The sequence below is a fragment of the Oncorhynchus masou genome, unplaced genomic scaffold, assembly GCF_036934945.1.
Source record: "Oncorhynchus masou masou isolate Uvic2021 unplaced genomic scaffold, UVic_Omas_1.1 unplaced_scaffold_938, whole genome shotgun sequence".
Lineage (NCBI taxonomy): Eukaryota > Metazoa > Chordata > Actinopteri > Salmoniformes > Salmonidae > Oncorhynchus > Oncorhynchus masou.
In genome coordinates this window covers 165,502-181,909 of record NW_027015869.1, presented here as the reverse complement: position 1 = coordinate 181,909, position 16,408 = coordinate 165,502, and the positions used below count along the sequence as shown (strand labels likewise).

Sequence of the window (16,408 nt, the reverse complement as noted above, 5' to 3'; positions counted from 1 at the left end):
CACCGACCACAGTGTATCAGTCTCTCACACCGACCACAGTGTATCAGTCTCTCTCACACCGACCACAGTGTATCAGTCTCTCTCACACCGACCACAGTGTATCAGTCTCTCTCACACCGACCACAGTGTATCAGTCTCTCTCACACTGACCACAGTGTATCCGTCTCTCTCACACTGAATCAGTCTCTCTCACACCGACCACAGTGTATCAGTCTCTCTCCTACTGACCACAGTGTATCAGTCTCTCTCACACCGACCACAGTGTATCAGTCTCTCTCACACTGACCACAGTGTATCTGTGTCTCTCACACCGACCACACTGTATCAGTCTCTCTCACACTGACCACAGTGTATCCGTCGCTCTCACACTGACCACAGTGTATCCGTCGCTCTCATACTGACCACAGTGTATCTGTGTATCTCTTTCTTTTTGTCCGAAGTTATGCTGGACCTGCACAAGCGTTTGGATAGGTGTACCTAACGCCCTAAAAAAAGTAGCAACTTGGACAGAAATAATGGACATTATCGAACAAATCAAGCATTTATTGTGAAACTAGGATTCCTGGGAGTACATTCTGATGAAGATCATCAAAGGTAAGGGAATATTTATCATGTTATTTCTAGTTTCTGTTGACTCCAACATGGCGGATAATTTTATTATTTTTCTGAGCACCATCTCAGATTATTGCATGGTTTGCTTTTTCCGTTAAGTTTTTTTTTTTTTAATCTGACACAGCGGTTGCATTAAGTAGAGGCATATCTAGAATTACATGTGTATAACTTGTATTTTCATCTACATTTATGATGAGTATTTCTGTTGAATCGATGTGGCTATGCAAAATTACTGGATGTTTTTGGAACAAGTGAACGTAGTGCACCAATGTAAACGGTTTTTATATAAATATGAACTTTATCAAACAAAACATACATGTATTGTGTAATATGAGGTCCGCTGAGTGTCATCTGATGAAGATCAAAGGTTAGTGATTCATTTTCTCTCTATTTGTGCTTTTTGTGACTCCTCTCTTTGGCTGGAAAAATGGTTGTGTTTTTCTGTGGCTTGGTGGTGACCTAACATAATCGTTTGTGGTGCTTTCGCTGTAAAGCCTATTTGAAATCGGACACTGGTGGGATTCACAACAAGATTACCTTTAAAACGGTATAAGATACATGTATGTTAGAGGACTTTGAATTATGAGATTTCTGTTTTGTTTTTTATTTGGCACACTGCACTTTCACTGGCTGTTGTCATATCGATCCTGTTAACAGGATTGCAGCCCTAAGAAGTTAAACAAGCAACGCCTCATTTTTCACCTAATTCTCTAATTCTGAAAATGAACTACAAACTTTAGAGGGAAAACATCAGTACACAGATAACCAACTAGCTAACGAACAAACAAACTAACATTTCACAGATTGCCAGGGTCCAATAATCAACTAACGCGTTATAACTTGAGGAACGGAAAGGATTCGTATACCAGTTACTATAGCGAATTGGTTAGGTTACGTTACGTTAGCTCATCTGATGTTGTAACGTTAGCTAGCTGTCTGACTTCATTCGCCAGCTAATTTTTTCACACCAACTCAAATAATTGACCAGTTAAGTTGGCTAATGTCGATCTACATTTCTCTGGCTAGCTAACGGGAATTCGATCCAGTGAGCAAGAAACTTAACAATGCTAACAAATACTTGTTCCACCACACTTTCTCCCTCACCTCAAACTGTCCAAATGCCAGTTGTTTTTCGGTTACAGCTCATGAAGTACGCTTTCATCACCTTCTCACCCCCGTGGTCAGGCTTCTCACCTACAGTACCTCTTCGTTATCATTCAGGGGACGCGCTGCTGTAACTGACAAACTGCCTTCCCTACTCTCTCGAGGTCTTTCCTACTCTCCCGAGGTCTTTCCAGAGAGCCGATGATGCTGTAACGAGCACATTGGTTGTCTCTTCTCTCATCAGTCGCGTATTGCATTCTGTTGTTATGTGAACGATTGGCTGAGCCTTGGATACAGACAGTATTGCTCCAAACACGCATCACTCGTTCGCTTACAGCCAGCAGTGATACAAAACCCCCCCTCTTACAGCCAGCAGTGATACAAAACCCCCCATCTTACAGCCAGCAGTGATACAAAACCCCCCATCTTACAGCCAGCAGTGATACAAAACCCCCCCTCTTACAGCCAGTAGTGATACAAAACCCCCCCTCTTACAGCCAGCAGTGATACAAAACCCCCCAGCTTACAGCCAGCAGTGATACAAAACCCCACATCTTACAGCCAGCAGTGATACAAAACCCCACATCTTACAGCCAGCAGTGATACAAAACCCCACATCTTACAGCCAGTAGTGGTCCCCCAGCTTACAGCCAGGCCAACAGTACTGTCATCAGCTCAGCATACAGCCAGGCCAACAGTACTGTCATCAGCTCTGCACACAGCCAGGCCAACAGTACTGTCATCAGCTCTGCATACAGCCAGGCCAACAGTACTGTCATCAGCTCTGCACACAGCCAGGCCAACAGTACTGTCATCAGCTCTGCATACAGCCTGTGGAACACAGCCAGTTAACTGGTTATTAGAGGGGAACCTGCGGAACACAGCCAGTTAACTGGTGATTAGAGGGGAACCTGCGGAACACAGCCAGTTAACTGGTGATTAGAGGGGAACCTGCGGAACACAGCCAGTTAACTGGTTATTAGAGGGGAACCTGCGGAACACAGCCAGTTAACTGGTGATTAGAGGGGAACCTGCGGAACACAGCCAGTTAACTGGTTATTAGAGGGGAACCTGGAACACAGCCAGTTAACTGGTTATTAGAGGGGAACCTGCGGAACACAGCCAGTTAACTGGTTATTAGAGGGGAACCTGCGGAACACAGCCAGTTAACTGGTGATTAGAGGGGAACCTGCGGAACACAGCCAGTTAACTGGTTATTAGAGGGGAACCTGCGGAACACAGCCAGTTAACTGGTTATTAGAGGGGAACCTGCGGAACACAGCCAGTTAACTGGTTATTAGAGGGGAACCTGCGGAACACAGCCAGTTAACTGGTTATTAGAGGGGAACCTGCGGAACACAGCCAGTTAACTGGTGATTAGAGGGGAACCTGCGGAACACAGCCAATTAACTGGTTATTAGAGGGGAACCTGCGGAACACAGCCAGTTAACTGGTTATTAGAGGGGAACCTGCGGAACACAGCCAGTTAACTGGTTATTAGAGGGGAACCTGCGGAACACAGCCAGTTAGAGGGGAACCTGTGGAACACAGCCAGTTAACTGGTTATTAGAGGGGAACCTGCGGAACACAGCCAGTTAGAGGGGAACCTGTGGAACACAGACAGTTAACTGGTTATTAGAGGGGAACCTGCGGAACACAGCCAGTTAGAGGGGAACCTGCGGAACACAGCCAGTTAACTGGTTATTAGAGGGGAACCTGCGGAACACAGCCAGTTAACTGGTGATTAGAGGGGAACCTGCGGAACACAGCCAGTTAACTGGTTATTAGAGGGGAACCTGCGGAACACAGCCAGTTAACTGGTTATTAGAGGGGAACCTGCGGAACACAGCCAGTTAACTGGTTATTAGAGGGGAACCTGCGGAACACAGCCAGTTAGAGGGGAACCTGCGGAACACAGCCAGTTAACTGGTTATTAGAGGGGAACCTGCGGAACACAGCCAGTTAGAGGGGAACCTGCGGAACACAGCCAGTTAACTGGTTATTAGAGGGGAACCTGTGGAACACAGCCAGTTATATTTAAGTGTTGCATTTTGATTCAAGTGGGTCGCCAGCGCGATAAGTGTAACGCAACACTTTTCTGTTCATTAGTCCCCATCGACATCACGTTGAAATCAAACTAAAACTAAAGGGCCAGACGGAATATGAGAATCATCTTTTATTTCATTGGTTAGAAGAGAATTTGCTGAAGACGGAGTCACCTACATTTTTGAAACATGGAGATTCTGAAAGGCTGCTGAAACCTGGGAAGGAAAATTAAAATCAGTTGCTTTTTTGTTCGTTAACTTGTTGTTTAATTCTACGTCAGTATAGAAAGTGACTGTGCAGCAGCCCGTTCATTACACTTCCCCAACGGGAGATGAAACACTTCAGTTAACACATGATGCTGTGTGGAGCTGTGTGGTCTTACTTCAGGAAACAACCTGCTGCATTTTGTCTTGTTCTCTGAAGAATAGGTAAAGTCAATCAATCAAATTTATTCATGAAGCCCTTCTTACATCCGCTGATGTCTCAAAGTGCTGTACAGAATCCCAGCCTAAAACCCCAAACAGCAAGCAATGCAGGTGTAGAAGCACGGTGGCTGGGGAAAAACTCCCTAGAAAGGCCGGGAACCTTGGAAGAAACCTAGAGAGGAAACAGGCTATGTGGGGTGGCCAGTCCTCTTCTGGCTGTGCCGGGTAGAGAGGAACCAGGCTATGTGGGGTGGCCAGTCCTCTTCTGGCTCTGCCGGGTGGAGATTATAACAGAACACGGCCAAGATATTCAACTGTTCATAGATGGGTGGAGATTATAACAGAACACGGCCAAGATGTTCAACTGTTCATAGATGGGTGGAGATTATAACAGAACACGGCCAAGATGTTCAACTGTTCATAGATGACCAGCAGGGTCAAAGTGAAGAAAAAGGAATGCCAAAGTTCAAAACAGCTATTTATAATAAAGGAGCTTTTATTTAAATCGTATTAAAAGTAAAATAGTGGTGTGTATTAACATATGAATTAAATTTGAATTGAATAGAATTAAAACTAACTTTTATAAAATATTCTACATTATTTAATTGGCAATATGAGCCCATGAAATAAGATACAAATAAGCGAAAGTTCATCGCACATACATCACAGCTGTATGGTTTCTCGCTGGTGTGAACGGTCTGTGCTTTGTCAGGTTTAGTCAGGTTTGTTGACTGAGTGAAGTTCATACAATATCGAGCACAGCTTTAGTTAGGGCTTCTCTCAGGAGTGAACACGTCTGTGCTTAGTCAGGTTGGTTGACTGAGTGAATCTCTTCCCACACTGGTCACAGCCGTACGGTTTCTCTCCGGTGTGTACTCTGATGTGTATTTTCAAATCACCTGGATGAGCGAATCTCTTCCCACATCGATCACAGCTGTAAGGCTTCTCACCGGTGTGTCTGCGCATGTGTACTTTCTGGGTGTTTCGTCGAGAAAAACTCATTCCACAGACATGGCAGGGAAAAGGTTTCTCTCCCGTGTGTGTACGCATGTGTTCATTCAGGGCCTTGGCATCTTTGCAGCTCTTCCCACATTGATCACAGCTGTAAGGTTTCTCTCCTGTGTGTATACGCTTGTGAATAGTCAGGGCTCCTGAAAGAGAAAAGCTCTCCCCACACTGATCACAGCTGTAAGATTTCTCTCCTGTGTGTACACGCTTGTGTTTAGTCAGGGAATCCGAACAAGCAAAGATCTTCCCACACAGACCACACCCGTAAGGGTTCTCTCCTGTGTGTGATCGCTCGTGCTCTTTCAACTTTGCTGGTGTATAGAAGCTCTTCCCACAGTCTGAGCAGAGGTAGGGCTTCTCTCCTGTATGTGTTAGCTTGTGTGCAGCCAAGCAGTTAGGCCGAGTGAAGCCCTTCCCACATTGATCACAACTATGAGGCTTCTCTCCAGTGTGTGTTAACTTGTGTTCAGTCAAGTAATCAGTTCGAGCAAAACTCTTCCCACATTGATCACAGCTATAAGATTTCTCTCCTGTGTGTGTTCGCTTGTGTATAATCCGTTGTCCTGATGTACGGAAACTCTTCCCACATTGATCACAGCCATATGGTTTCTCTCCTGTGTGTATTCTCTGGTGTCTCTTCAGATCTCCTAAATGAGTGAAACTCTTCTCACATACATCGCACCTATAAGGTCGCTGGATCACTTTCAACCCTGGAGCCTTCCCAGATGATAAGACCCTCCCACTGAGCGAGTGACCGTTGGGGTTGTCCCCTGTGAAACAAAGACATGAAGTTAAGGTTCCTCACATATACCAAAGTACATAACAATGACCTAGTGTTGAAGTATCTTCCCCATCCAACACAGATGAGCTGCTTTACAACACTGAATAGTTAGTTACGTTTAGCAAATTTGCCTCAATTAATAAATATTGACCAATCAATGAACTGCTACAGAAGCAGATTGTAGTCTAATACACACCATTGTTCCTACTTGATGACATCGAATCTGAATCTCCATATCCCTTCTCTTCTCCTCCTCTCGTAGTTCCACTCAGCCCCAGTGTTTTCCTGCAGTCAACCAGCCGCACAGACACCCTCTTCAAACCCAGTAGTAATGTGCCAGTGGGAGAGGCAGGACCTGGGGACTCGGGGAGAGGGGAGGCGGGTGGGAGAGGCAGGACCTGAAAACCACACAAAGGGAGCCAGTATAAATCAGGAAGGAAACACTCTCCTACTGGTCGAGTCATTTAGAAACCTCAAGTCTCAGCAGTATTTCCTTGACTCCTCTCACTTCTCTGGGCCTCCTGCTATAAAATGCATTAAGGAGACGACCTGAGGTTCCTCCTTGGACTTTCTCCTCCAAATTAATTTATAACAGGAGGTCCAGAGAATGAGAGGAATCAAGGAAATACTGCCGAGACTTTCTGGGAAAATACTCACACCCCTCTGCCTCTGCTCTGGGGTGTGGTTCTCTGGAGCTGACTCCGCCTCCAGCCCGTTGCTAAGACACCGATCCTTGTTTTCCATGTCCCATTCTTCATCGCAGTCTGTAGCATCATCATCAGACTGGCTGGGACTCATAGGTGCCACAGTAGATTCTTCCTGTATCTTTCCTGTGTGGGTTCCCTCTCCACCTGCCTCGTTTTTCTCTCGGCCTGTGTGGGTTTTCTGATGACTCGTCAGGTTTCCTGACTGAGCGAATCTCTTGCCACATAGATTACAGCTATAAGGTTTCTCTCCAGTGTGTTTTCTCTTGTGTTCAGTCAGCAGTCCTGACTGAGTGAATCTCTTCCCACACTGGTCACAGCTGTAGGATTTCTTGCTGGTGTGAATGCGTCTGTGTTTGGTCAGGTCCGTTGACCGAGTGAATCTCTTCCCACACTGGTCACAGCTGTAGGATTTCTTGCTGGTGTGAATGAGTCTGTGTTTGGTCAGGTCCGTTGACCGAGTGAAGCTCTTCCCACATTGATCACAGATGCAAGGCCTCTCTCCTGTGTGTGTATGCATGTGTACATTCAGGTTGCTTTGTCGAGAAAAACTCATTCCACAGACATGGCAGTGAAAAGGTTTCTCTCCTGTGTGTGTACGCGTGTGTTCATTCAGGGCTGTGGCATCTCTGCAGCTCCTCCCACATTGATCACAGCTGTAAGGTTTCTCTCCAGTGTGTACACGCTTGTGAATAGTCAGGGCTCCTGGATGAGAAAAGCTTTTCCCACACTGATCACAGCTGTAAGGTTTCTCTCCTGTGTGTACATGCTTGTGAATAGTCAGGGCTCCTGGATGAGCAAAACTCTTCCCACAATGATCACAACTGTAAGCTTTCTCTCCTGTGTGTACCGTTTGGTGTCTTCGTAGGTTTCCTGATTGAGTGAAACTCTTCTCACATACATCACAGCTATAAGGTCGCTGGATCACTTTCAACCCTGGAGCCTTCCCAGATGATAAGACCCTTCCACTCAGCGAGTGACTGTTGGGGTTGTCCCCTGTGAAACAAAGACATGAAGTTAAGGTTCCTCACCTGCACCAAAGTACTTAACAATGACCTAGTGTTGAAGTATCTTCCCCATCCAACACAGATGAGCTGCTTTACAACACTGAATAGTTACGTTGAGCAAATACGGGTCAATTAATAAATATTGATCAATCAATGAACTGTTACAGAAGCAGATTGTAGTTTGTTTTTTTGCTTCTTGACCCACCAATACAGATGTGTTGAGTCACAACCAACCAATAGGAGTTGGGCAGTGAAAACATATATACACACACTGCCATGGAACTGAAAGAACATGTTGCCGTTTTAAGATCATTTCCTACAATTCTTCCCTTTGTGACACGGCTAATGCTGTATTCTTATGCTCAAACAATAGAACTCTATCAAAGGGCCCGATTGTCTAGGAGCTTTTTCTCTTTCAATGTTCTTCATAGATCACAGCCTATTATTCAAAAGTGTATGTATATATATATATTTCTCCATTCTTTTCTTTTTTTCTACATATTTTATTTGGTTTCAGTCGTTTACACTAACAGCGCTCTTCCATCCCAGAGATCTATTTATAAAATGTATTTTTTATTTTTCATCATTGCTATTTTCATCCCGTGACCCACATGGACCCCTGCCGCGACTCCATTCCTCTTACCCGTTTCGTCATCATCAGACTGGCTGGAACTCTCTGGAGATGACTCCGCCTCCAGCCCGTTGCTAGGAAACCAATCCTTGTCCCATTCCTCACCGCAGGTTGTAGCATCGTCGTCGTCATCAGACTGGCTGGAACTCTCTGGGCTATGCCTCTCTGGAGATGACTCCGCCTCCAGCCCGTTGCTAGGAAACCAATCCTTGTCCCATTCCTCATCGCAGTCTGTAGCATCGTCATCAGACTGGCTGGGACTCATGGGTCCCACAGTAGATTCTTCCTGTATCCTCCTGATGTCATCTTTCAGTCGGAGTAACCAAGACATTCCCTGCTCCTCCGATTTCACTGAATCTGCATTTTCCCACATTTCCTCCATGATTTTACGTCGCAACGAGCGATGGTTCTTTCCTTTAACTTGGGAGCCATCTATTCCACAACGTTCACACAGGTGTCGTAAATTATCCTCCGTTAGAGGGTGTAAACTCTGTTCGATTTCTTCCAGCAATGTTTCCTTCTCTCCATTCATGTTTTCCTGCTGGTGGGAACAACAACAACAACAATGCAGTCAATTGCAAGACAGCAGGAAGTCCATACACTTTAGATGACCTGTAGAAGAAGACAGCAGGAAGTCCATACACTTTAGATGACCTGTAGAAGAAGAAGAGAGCAGGAAGTCCATACACTTTAGATGACCTGTAGAAGAAGAAGAGAGCAGGAAGTCCATACACTTTAGATGACCTGTAGAAGAAGAAGAGAGCAGGAAGTCCATACACTTTAGATGACCTGTAGAAGAAGAAGAGAGCAGGAAGTCCATACACTTTAGATGACCTGTAGAAGAAGAGAGCAGGAAGTCCATACACTTTAGATGACCTGTAGTAGTAGAGGAAGAAGAGAGCAGGAAGTCCATACACTTTAGATGACCTGTAGAAGAAGAAGAGAGCAGGAAGTCCATACACTTTAGATGACCTGTAGAAGAAGAAGAGAGCAGGAAGTCCATACACTTTAGATGACCTGTAGAAGAAGAAGAGAGCAGGAAGTCCATACACTTTAGATGACCTGTAGAAGAAGAGAGCAGGAAGTCCATACACTTTAGATGACCTGTAGAAGAAGACAGCAGGAAGTCCATACACTTTAGATGACCTGTAGTAGTAGAGGAAGAAGAGAGCAGGAAGTCCATACACTTTAGATGACCTGTAGAAGAAGAAGAAGAAGAAGAGAGCAGGAAGTCCATACACTTTAGATGACCTGTAGTAGAAGAAGAGAGCAGGAAGTCCATACACTTTAGATGACCTGTAGTAGAAGAAGAGAGCAGGAAGTCCATACACTTTAGATGACCTGTAGTAGAAGAAGAGAGCAGGAAGTCCATACACTTTAGATGACCTGTAGAAGAAGACAGCAGGAAGTCCATACACTAGAAGAATGAAACATCACAACACAGTATTGATACATAGTAAGGGTGGGGTGAGGTTCTCATCTATCAACAGGTAAATGGCTGGGTATGAGGTTCTCACCTATCAACAGGTAAATGGCTGGGTATGAGGTTCTCACCTATCAACAGGTAAATGGCAGGGTATGAGGTTCTCATCTATCAACAGGTAAATGGCAGGGTATGAGGTTCTCACCTATCAACAGGTAAATGGCTGGGTATGAGGTTCTCATCTATCAACAGGTAAATGGCAGGGTATGAGGTTCTCACCTATCAACAGGTAAATGGCAGGGTATGAGGTTGTCACCTATCAACAGGTAAATGGCAGGGTATGAGGTTGTCACCTATCAACAGGTAAATGGCAGGGTATGAGGTTCTCATCTATCAACAGGTAAATGGCAGGGTATGAGGTTGTCACCTATCAACAGGTAAATGGCAGGGTATGAGGTTCTCACCTATCAACAGGTAAATGGCAGGGTATGAGGTTCTCACCTATCAACAGGTAAATGGCTGGGTATGAGGTTCTCATCTATCAACAAGTAAATGGCTGGGTATGAGGTTCTCATCTATCAACAGGTAAATGGCAGGGTATGAGGTTCTCATCTATCAACAGGTAAATGGCTGGGTATGAGCTTTTCATCTATCAACAGGTATATATGTGGTATACCCAAGATTGTGTTGGTTTGTCTTTTAGAAGAGAGCAAATGGGAGGTGCTGCCACGGCTATTGTCCCAATTTCATTGATTTCAATACATTATTGATTCATTGAGTGATTCATTTCTGCGCACTATAGATTACATTAGAAAAAGCTAATCACTTTCAGTCTGGAATGACCACTTGGTAAATGATATGTGAGTAGTTAAGATAATTATATTTTGTTAAATAATAATGGAAAAATTGATGTCATACATGTATCACTAGTCATTTTAAACAATGCCACTTTATATCATGTTTACATACCCTACATTACTCATCTCATATGTATATACTGTACTCTGTACCATCTACTGCATCTTGCCTGTGTCGTTCGCCATCGCTCAACTGTATATGTACATATTCGTATTCATTCCTTTACACTTGTGTGTAAAAGGTAGTTGTGAAATTGTTAGGTTAGATTAATCGTTGGTTATTACTGCATGGTCGGAAATAGAAGCACAAGCATTTCACTACACTCGCATTATTAACATCTGCTAACCATGTGTCTGTGACCAATAACATCTGCTAACCATGTGTATGTCACCAATAACATCTGCTAACCATGTGTATGTCACCAATAACATCTGCTAACCATGTGTATGTCACCAATAACATCTGCTAACCATGTGTCTGTCACCAATAACATCTGCTAACCATGTGTATGTCACCAATAACATCTGCTAACCATGTGTATGTCACCAATAACATCTGCTAACCATGTGTATGTGACCAATAAAATTTGATTTGAATTGTGTAGTAACAAAATACAAGTAATCTGAGCACAAGAGTGACACGTGTTTGTTCGGGAGTAATTTGTATGTCTTGGTCTTCAACATGTCACAACTCATTTCAGCATATTGATGAGGAATTTGGACATTTAAACCCGGTGTTTTTGACACTTTAATTACAGGAAGCAGCAACAGTATGAATGTCAACTTGTTTTTCTACTTAAAATCAGTTTTTTTTTTTAACTGCGATGATTTATTGACTTTGATATTAGTGAAATCGTGAAAATGTCATCTTGAGACACCTTCTCCAGAAGAAGAACATTTTAAAAATGTTGTAGGGAGGGCGAACGCACGGGCTGCTTGTGTGGCCACTATGACAACTCTTTCTAGAGCTCCTGGTTAAAATGGTTAAAACTCTCTAAAATGGTTAAAACTCTCTAAAATGGTTAAGAGTTTCATTCAAGTACACCATCCAAAGTGTGATTAATAACTTCACCATGCTCAAAGGGATTTTCAATGTCTGCTCGGGTCAGTCGAGGTCATATGTACATGTAGGTAGGAGTAAAGTGACTAATGCATCGACAATAAACAGAGAGGAGCAGCAGCACAAAAAAAGGGGGATAATGCAAATAGTCCGGGTAGTAGTTTGATGAACTGTTCAGGAGTCTATTGGCTTGAGGGAAGAAGCTGTTCAGCAGTCTGATGGCTTAGAGGGTAGAAGCTGTTCAGCAGTCTAATGGCTTGTGGGGGGGTAGATGCTGGCTTAGGGGGTAGATGGCTTGTGGGGGGTAGATGCTGTACAGGAGTCTAATGGCTTGGGGGTAGAAGCTGTTCAGGAGTCTAATGGCTTGGGGGGGGGTAAAAGCTGTTCAGGAGTCTAATGGCTTGGGGGTAGAAGCTGTTCAGGAGTCTAATGGCTTGGGGGGTAAAAGCTGTTCAGGAGTCTAATGGCTTGGGGGGTAGAAGCTGTTCAGCAGTCTAATGGCTTGGGGGTAGAAGCTGTTCAGGAGCCTTATGGCTTGGGGGGGGTAGAAGCTGTTCAGGAGTTTTATGGCTTGGGGGGGGGGGGGGGTAGAAGCTGTTCAGGAGTCTTTTGGACCTGGACTTGGTGCTCTGGTACCGCTTGCCATGCAGCAGCAGAGAAAAGTCTATGACTTGAGGTGGCTGGAGTCTTTGACAATATTTAAGACCTTCCTCTGATACAAGCCTGGTATAGAAGTCCTGGAAGTGTTGCGCTGTAAGCACCAACCTCTGTAGCGCATTGCGGTCGGATGCAGGTCTCTGACCTCATCCCTATCGGCTGTCTCATCGTTGTCGTTAATCAGGTCTACCACCGTTGTGCCGTCGGCAAACTTAATGATGGTGTTGGAGTTGTGTTTGGCCACTCAATCGTGGGTGAACAAGGAGTACAGAAGGGGACTAAGCACGCAACCCTGAGAGTCTACCATGTTGAGGATCAGCGTGGAAGATAAGGGTAAGCAACACACCTACCACCTGTTGGCAGCCCGTCAGGAAGTTCAGGATCCAGTTGCAGAGGATGCGTTTAGTTCCAAAGTCCTTAGCAATGAGCTTTGAGGATCACTATGGTGTTCAATACTGAGCTGTAGGTGTTCCTTTTGTCCAGGTTGTGAAAGGGCAGTGTGGAGAGCAATAGAGATTGCGTCATCTGTGGATCTGTTGGGGCAATCCTTTCAAAGCTGCAGACGTGGGTGCTACGGGTTGGTAGTGATTTAGGCAGGTTACCTTGGTGTTCTTGGGCACAGGGACTATAGTGGTCTGCTTGAAATGTGGAGGTACAGACTCGGTCAGGAACAAGAAGTGAAGACACTTGCCAGTTTGTCAGCGCATGCTCTGACTACACGTCCTGGTAATTTGTCTGGCCCTGCGGCCTTGTGAATGTTAAACTGTTTAAAGGTCTTACTGATATTGGCTACAGAGAGCGTGATCACAGTCATCCGGAACAGCTGGTGCTCTCATGCATGCTTCAGTGTTGCTTCCCTCGAATCGCACATAGAAGTAATTTAGCTCGTCTGGTAGGCTTGTGTTACTGGGCAGCTCGCAGATGGGCTTCCCTTTGTAATACGAGCATCAGAGCTGGTGTAGTAGGATGAAATCTTAATCCTGTATAGACACTTTGCCTAAACTATAGCCTGGAACACTTAGGGCAGCACAACGTCCTGTGGCCTGCCGCCAGTGTGGACGAGAAGGTGCTTCTTCATGTGGTGGTTCAACAGAGGGAATAGCTGGATATCTTATAAGTGTCTGGATTAGTGTCCAGCTCCTTGAAAGCGGCAGCTCTATCATTTATCTCATGTGGTTGTTGCCTGTAATTCATGGCTTCTGGTTGCGATATGTACGTACGATCACTATGGGGATGACGTCAACGATGCACTTATTGATGAAGCCGGTGACTGATGTGGTATTGGGTGAATCCCGGAACATATTCCAATCTGTGTTCGCAAAGCAGTCCTGTAGCTTTACATATGCGTCATCTTACCACTTCCATATTGAGCGAGTCACTGGTACTTCCTGCTTTAGTAGAATAGAATTATGGTCAGCTTTGCCCAATGGAGGGCAAGGGAGAACTTTGTATAGGTCTCTGTGTGGAGTAAAGGTGGTCTAGAGTCCACTCAGTCGAGCAAAACCTTGAGGCGTCCTTAATATCAGAGATCGTGCACCAGCTGTTATTGACAAATAAGATGCACGGAAAATCCAGCCAACTGTATATTATCGATGTCGTCATTCAGCCACAAGTCAGTGAAGCATAAGATATTACAGTTAATGTCCCGTTGGTAGGATAGTCTCGAACGGAGCGCATCCAGTTTATCCTACACTGATTGCACGTTCGTCAATAGGACGAATGGTAGAGGCGGTTTACCCACTCGCCGAAGGACTCTCACAAGACACCCGGATCTGTGGCCCTCTTTATCGGCGTCTCCTCTTCATGCGAATGAAGGGGATTTGTGCCTGGTCCGGGAGCAACAGTAAGTCCTTTGCGTACGACTCACCTCCAGTTCGAGGTGAGTAAATCGCTATTCTGATAACTATAAGCACTTTATGGTCATTAGAGCCGGTGGCAGAAACAATATTTACAAAATGTATTAAACAACGCGGAAAAAGCAAACACTACAAATGGTTAGGAGCTCATAAACGGAAGCCATCCCCTCCAGCGCCATCATTATATTTTTTTTAGATAGTAAATTGTACGTTTAGATTTTCAATATATCACGAACTGCTCCTGCGTATTGGTTATGGAGTGACATTAAAACTGTGTTATGACATTAGGCTATTTATCAAAATGTCTCGTGAACAGGAAGCAATGACAGCATCATTTTCAACTTAAGTTTTATTAATTATAAATGCAACTTTCAACATTCATTGCCAATGGTAACGTACTTTCTATCAGATAGAAACCGCTGAATGATTCCAAAAACGTGATTTATTTATTTTTGATGATAACCAGATATCTCCAAAACGGGTTTGTCTTGCATATTTTTAGCCAAATAAGGGAACTCTGAAATCGACGTCATTTCAACATGGACGCAACCAAATTAACTACAAAACTCGTTAGTAATTTTGGCAGAAATTCATAACTTCGTTTAAAGGCGTTGACTTGAAAATAATACATTTGAGCTGTTAATCTTTTAAAGGGAACAAACAGTATAAGGCTAACATGCACCGACGACTAGTTGGGCGGGAACATAACTTACGGATGAAAGTCGCACTGTCGTGTTTGCTTGCGCTTCACAAAACACAAATTAGTAACATTGTCGACATAAATAGCTAGACTGCAAACATCAGTCGTCCTTAAGTACACAGAAACTGGCCAACTCACCAGATCCCTTGTAGAAAATCCCAGCTAACGTATTGTTTTCCGCGTGGAAAAGGAGGTAGGTAAATGTAGCTAGCTATATCTATTCAGTTAAGGCTAATGGTCCTTTACGACGTCAAAACAAAGTTGTCCTGTGGCTAATGTATTTCGGGGATTCAGATGAGGACACCTTGCTTAAAGGCTAGTACGAGCACAAGTGCAGCTACCATATTTAGCAAGATAGCGACTGGCGTTGTTGCGTTCAGGCTAGAGCAATCGAGTATCGATTTATTAGAATGGGTAGGGGGAAAAAATCTACTATCTATTCTATACTTATACAGTGTCTTCAGAAAGTATTCACACCCCTTTACTTATTTAGTTGTCTTACAAAAATTGATTCAATATGTTTGTCTCACCCATCTACACCCATCATGACAAAGTGAAAACATGTTTTTAGCCATTTTAGCAAAATTATTGAAATTGAAATAGGAAATGCACAAGTATTCAAACCCCAGGGTCAATGCTTTGTAGAAGCACCTTTGGTGGTGATTACAGCTTTGTGTCGTCTTGAGTATGTCTGGATCAGCTTTGAGTTGTCTTGAGTATGTCTGGATCAGCTTTGAGTCGTCTTGAGTATGTCTGGATCAGCTTTGAGTCGTCTTGAGTATGTCTGGATCAGCTTTGAGTCGTCTTGGGTATGTCTAGATCAGCTTTGAGTCGTCTTGAGTATGTCTGGATCAGCTTTGAGTCGTCTTGAGTATGTCTGGATCAGCTTTGAGTCGTCTTGAGTATGTCTGGATCAGCTTTGAGTCGTCTTGAGTATGTCTGGATCAGCTTTGAGTCGTGGGCACGACGTGGACAGCAATCTTGAGTATGTCTGGATCAGCTTTGAGTCGTCTTGAGTATGTCTGGATCAGCTTTGAGTCGTCTTGGGTATGCCTGGATCAGCTTTGAGTTGTCTTGGGTATGTCTGTATCAGCTTTGCACATCTGGATGAGGATTTTCTTGCTTGCATATCTTCTCAAGCTCAGTTAAGTTAGATGGGGCACGACGTGGACAGCAATCTTCAAGTCTTTCCACTGATTTTCAATGGGATTTTAGGCTGGGCTACTCAAGGACTTTTACATTATTTTACATTCTTGTTCTGAAGCCATTCCAGCATTGCTGTATGCTTGGGTCATTGTCCTGTTGGAACGTAAATCTCCACCCCAGCCGAAGGTCGTTTGCACTCTGAAAGCAAGTTCTCGTCAAGGATTTGGCTCCATTCATTGTCCTTCTATCCTTGCCAATCTTCCAGTCCCTGCTACTGAAAAGCATCCCCGTAGCATGATCCTGCCACCACCATGCATCAAGGTATGGATGGTGTTACACGGGTGATGAGCTATGCCTGGTTTTCTCCAGAAATAACGCTTGCATTCAGGCT

The 16,408-nt window shown here is 44.3% G+C and overlaps 1 protein-coding gene across 1 annotated transcript in view; it reads right to left on the bottom strand.

The window, feature by feature from the left end:
* Nucleotides 1–15,696, bottom strand: part of LOC135538299 (uncharacterized) — a 43,622-nt gene extending 27,926 nt beyond the window's left edge. The window contains exons 1-5 of the mRNA XM_064964205.1: nucleotides 15,010–15,696; nucleotides 8,331–8,859; nucleotides 6,634–7,676; nucleotides 6,173–6,374; nucleotides 4,976–5,965 (exon numbers count right to left, since the gene is read on the bottom strand). Of these exons, the coding sequence (XP_064820277.1) occupies nucleotides 4,976–5,965; nucleotides 6,173–6,374; nucleotides 6,634–7,676; nucleotides 8,331–8,850 (2,755 nt within the window). The 5' untranslated portion in view covers nucleotides 8,851–8,859; nucleotides 15,010–15,696. The remainder of the gene's footprint in view (nucleotides 1–4,975; nucleotides 5,966–6,172; nucleotides 6,375–6,633; nucleotides 7,677–8,330; nucleotides 8,860–15,009) is intronic.
* Between the last annotated feature and the right edge of the window lie 712 nt (nucleotides 15,697–16,408).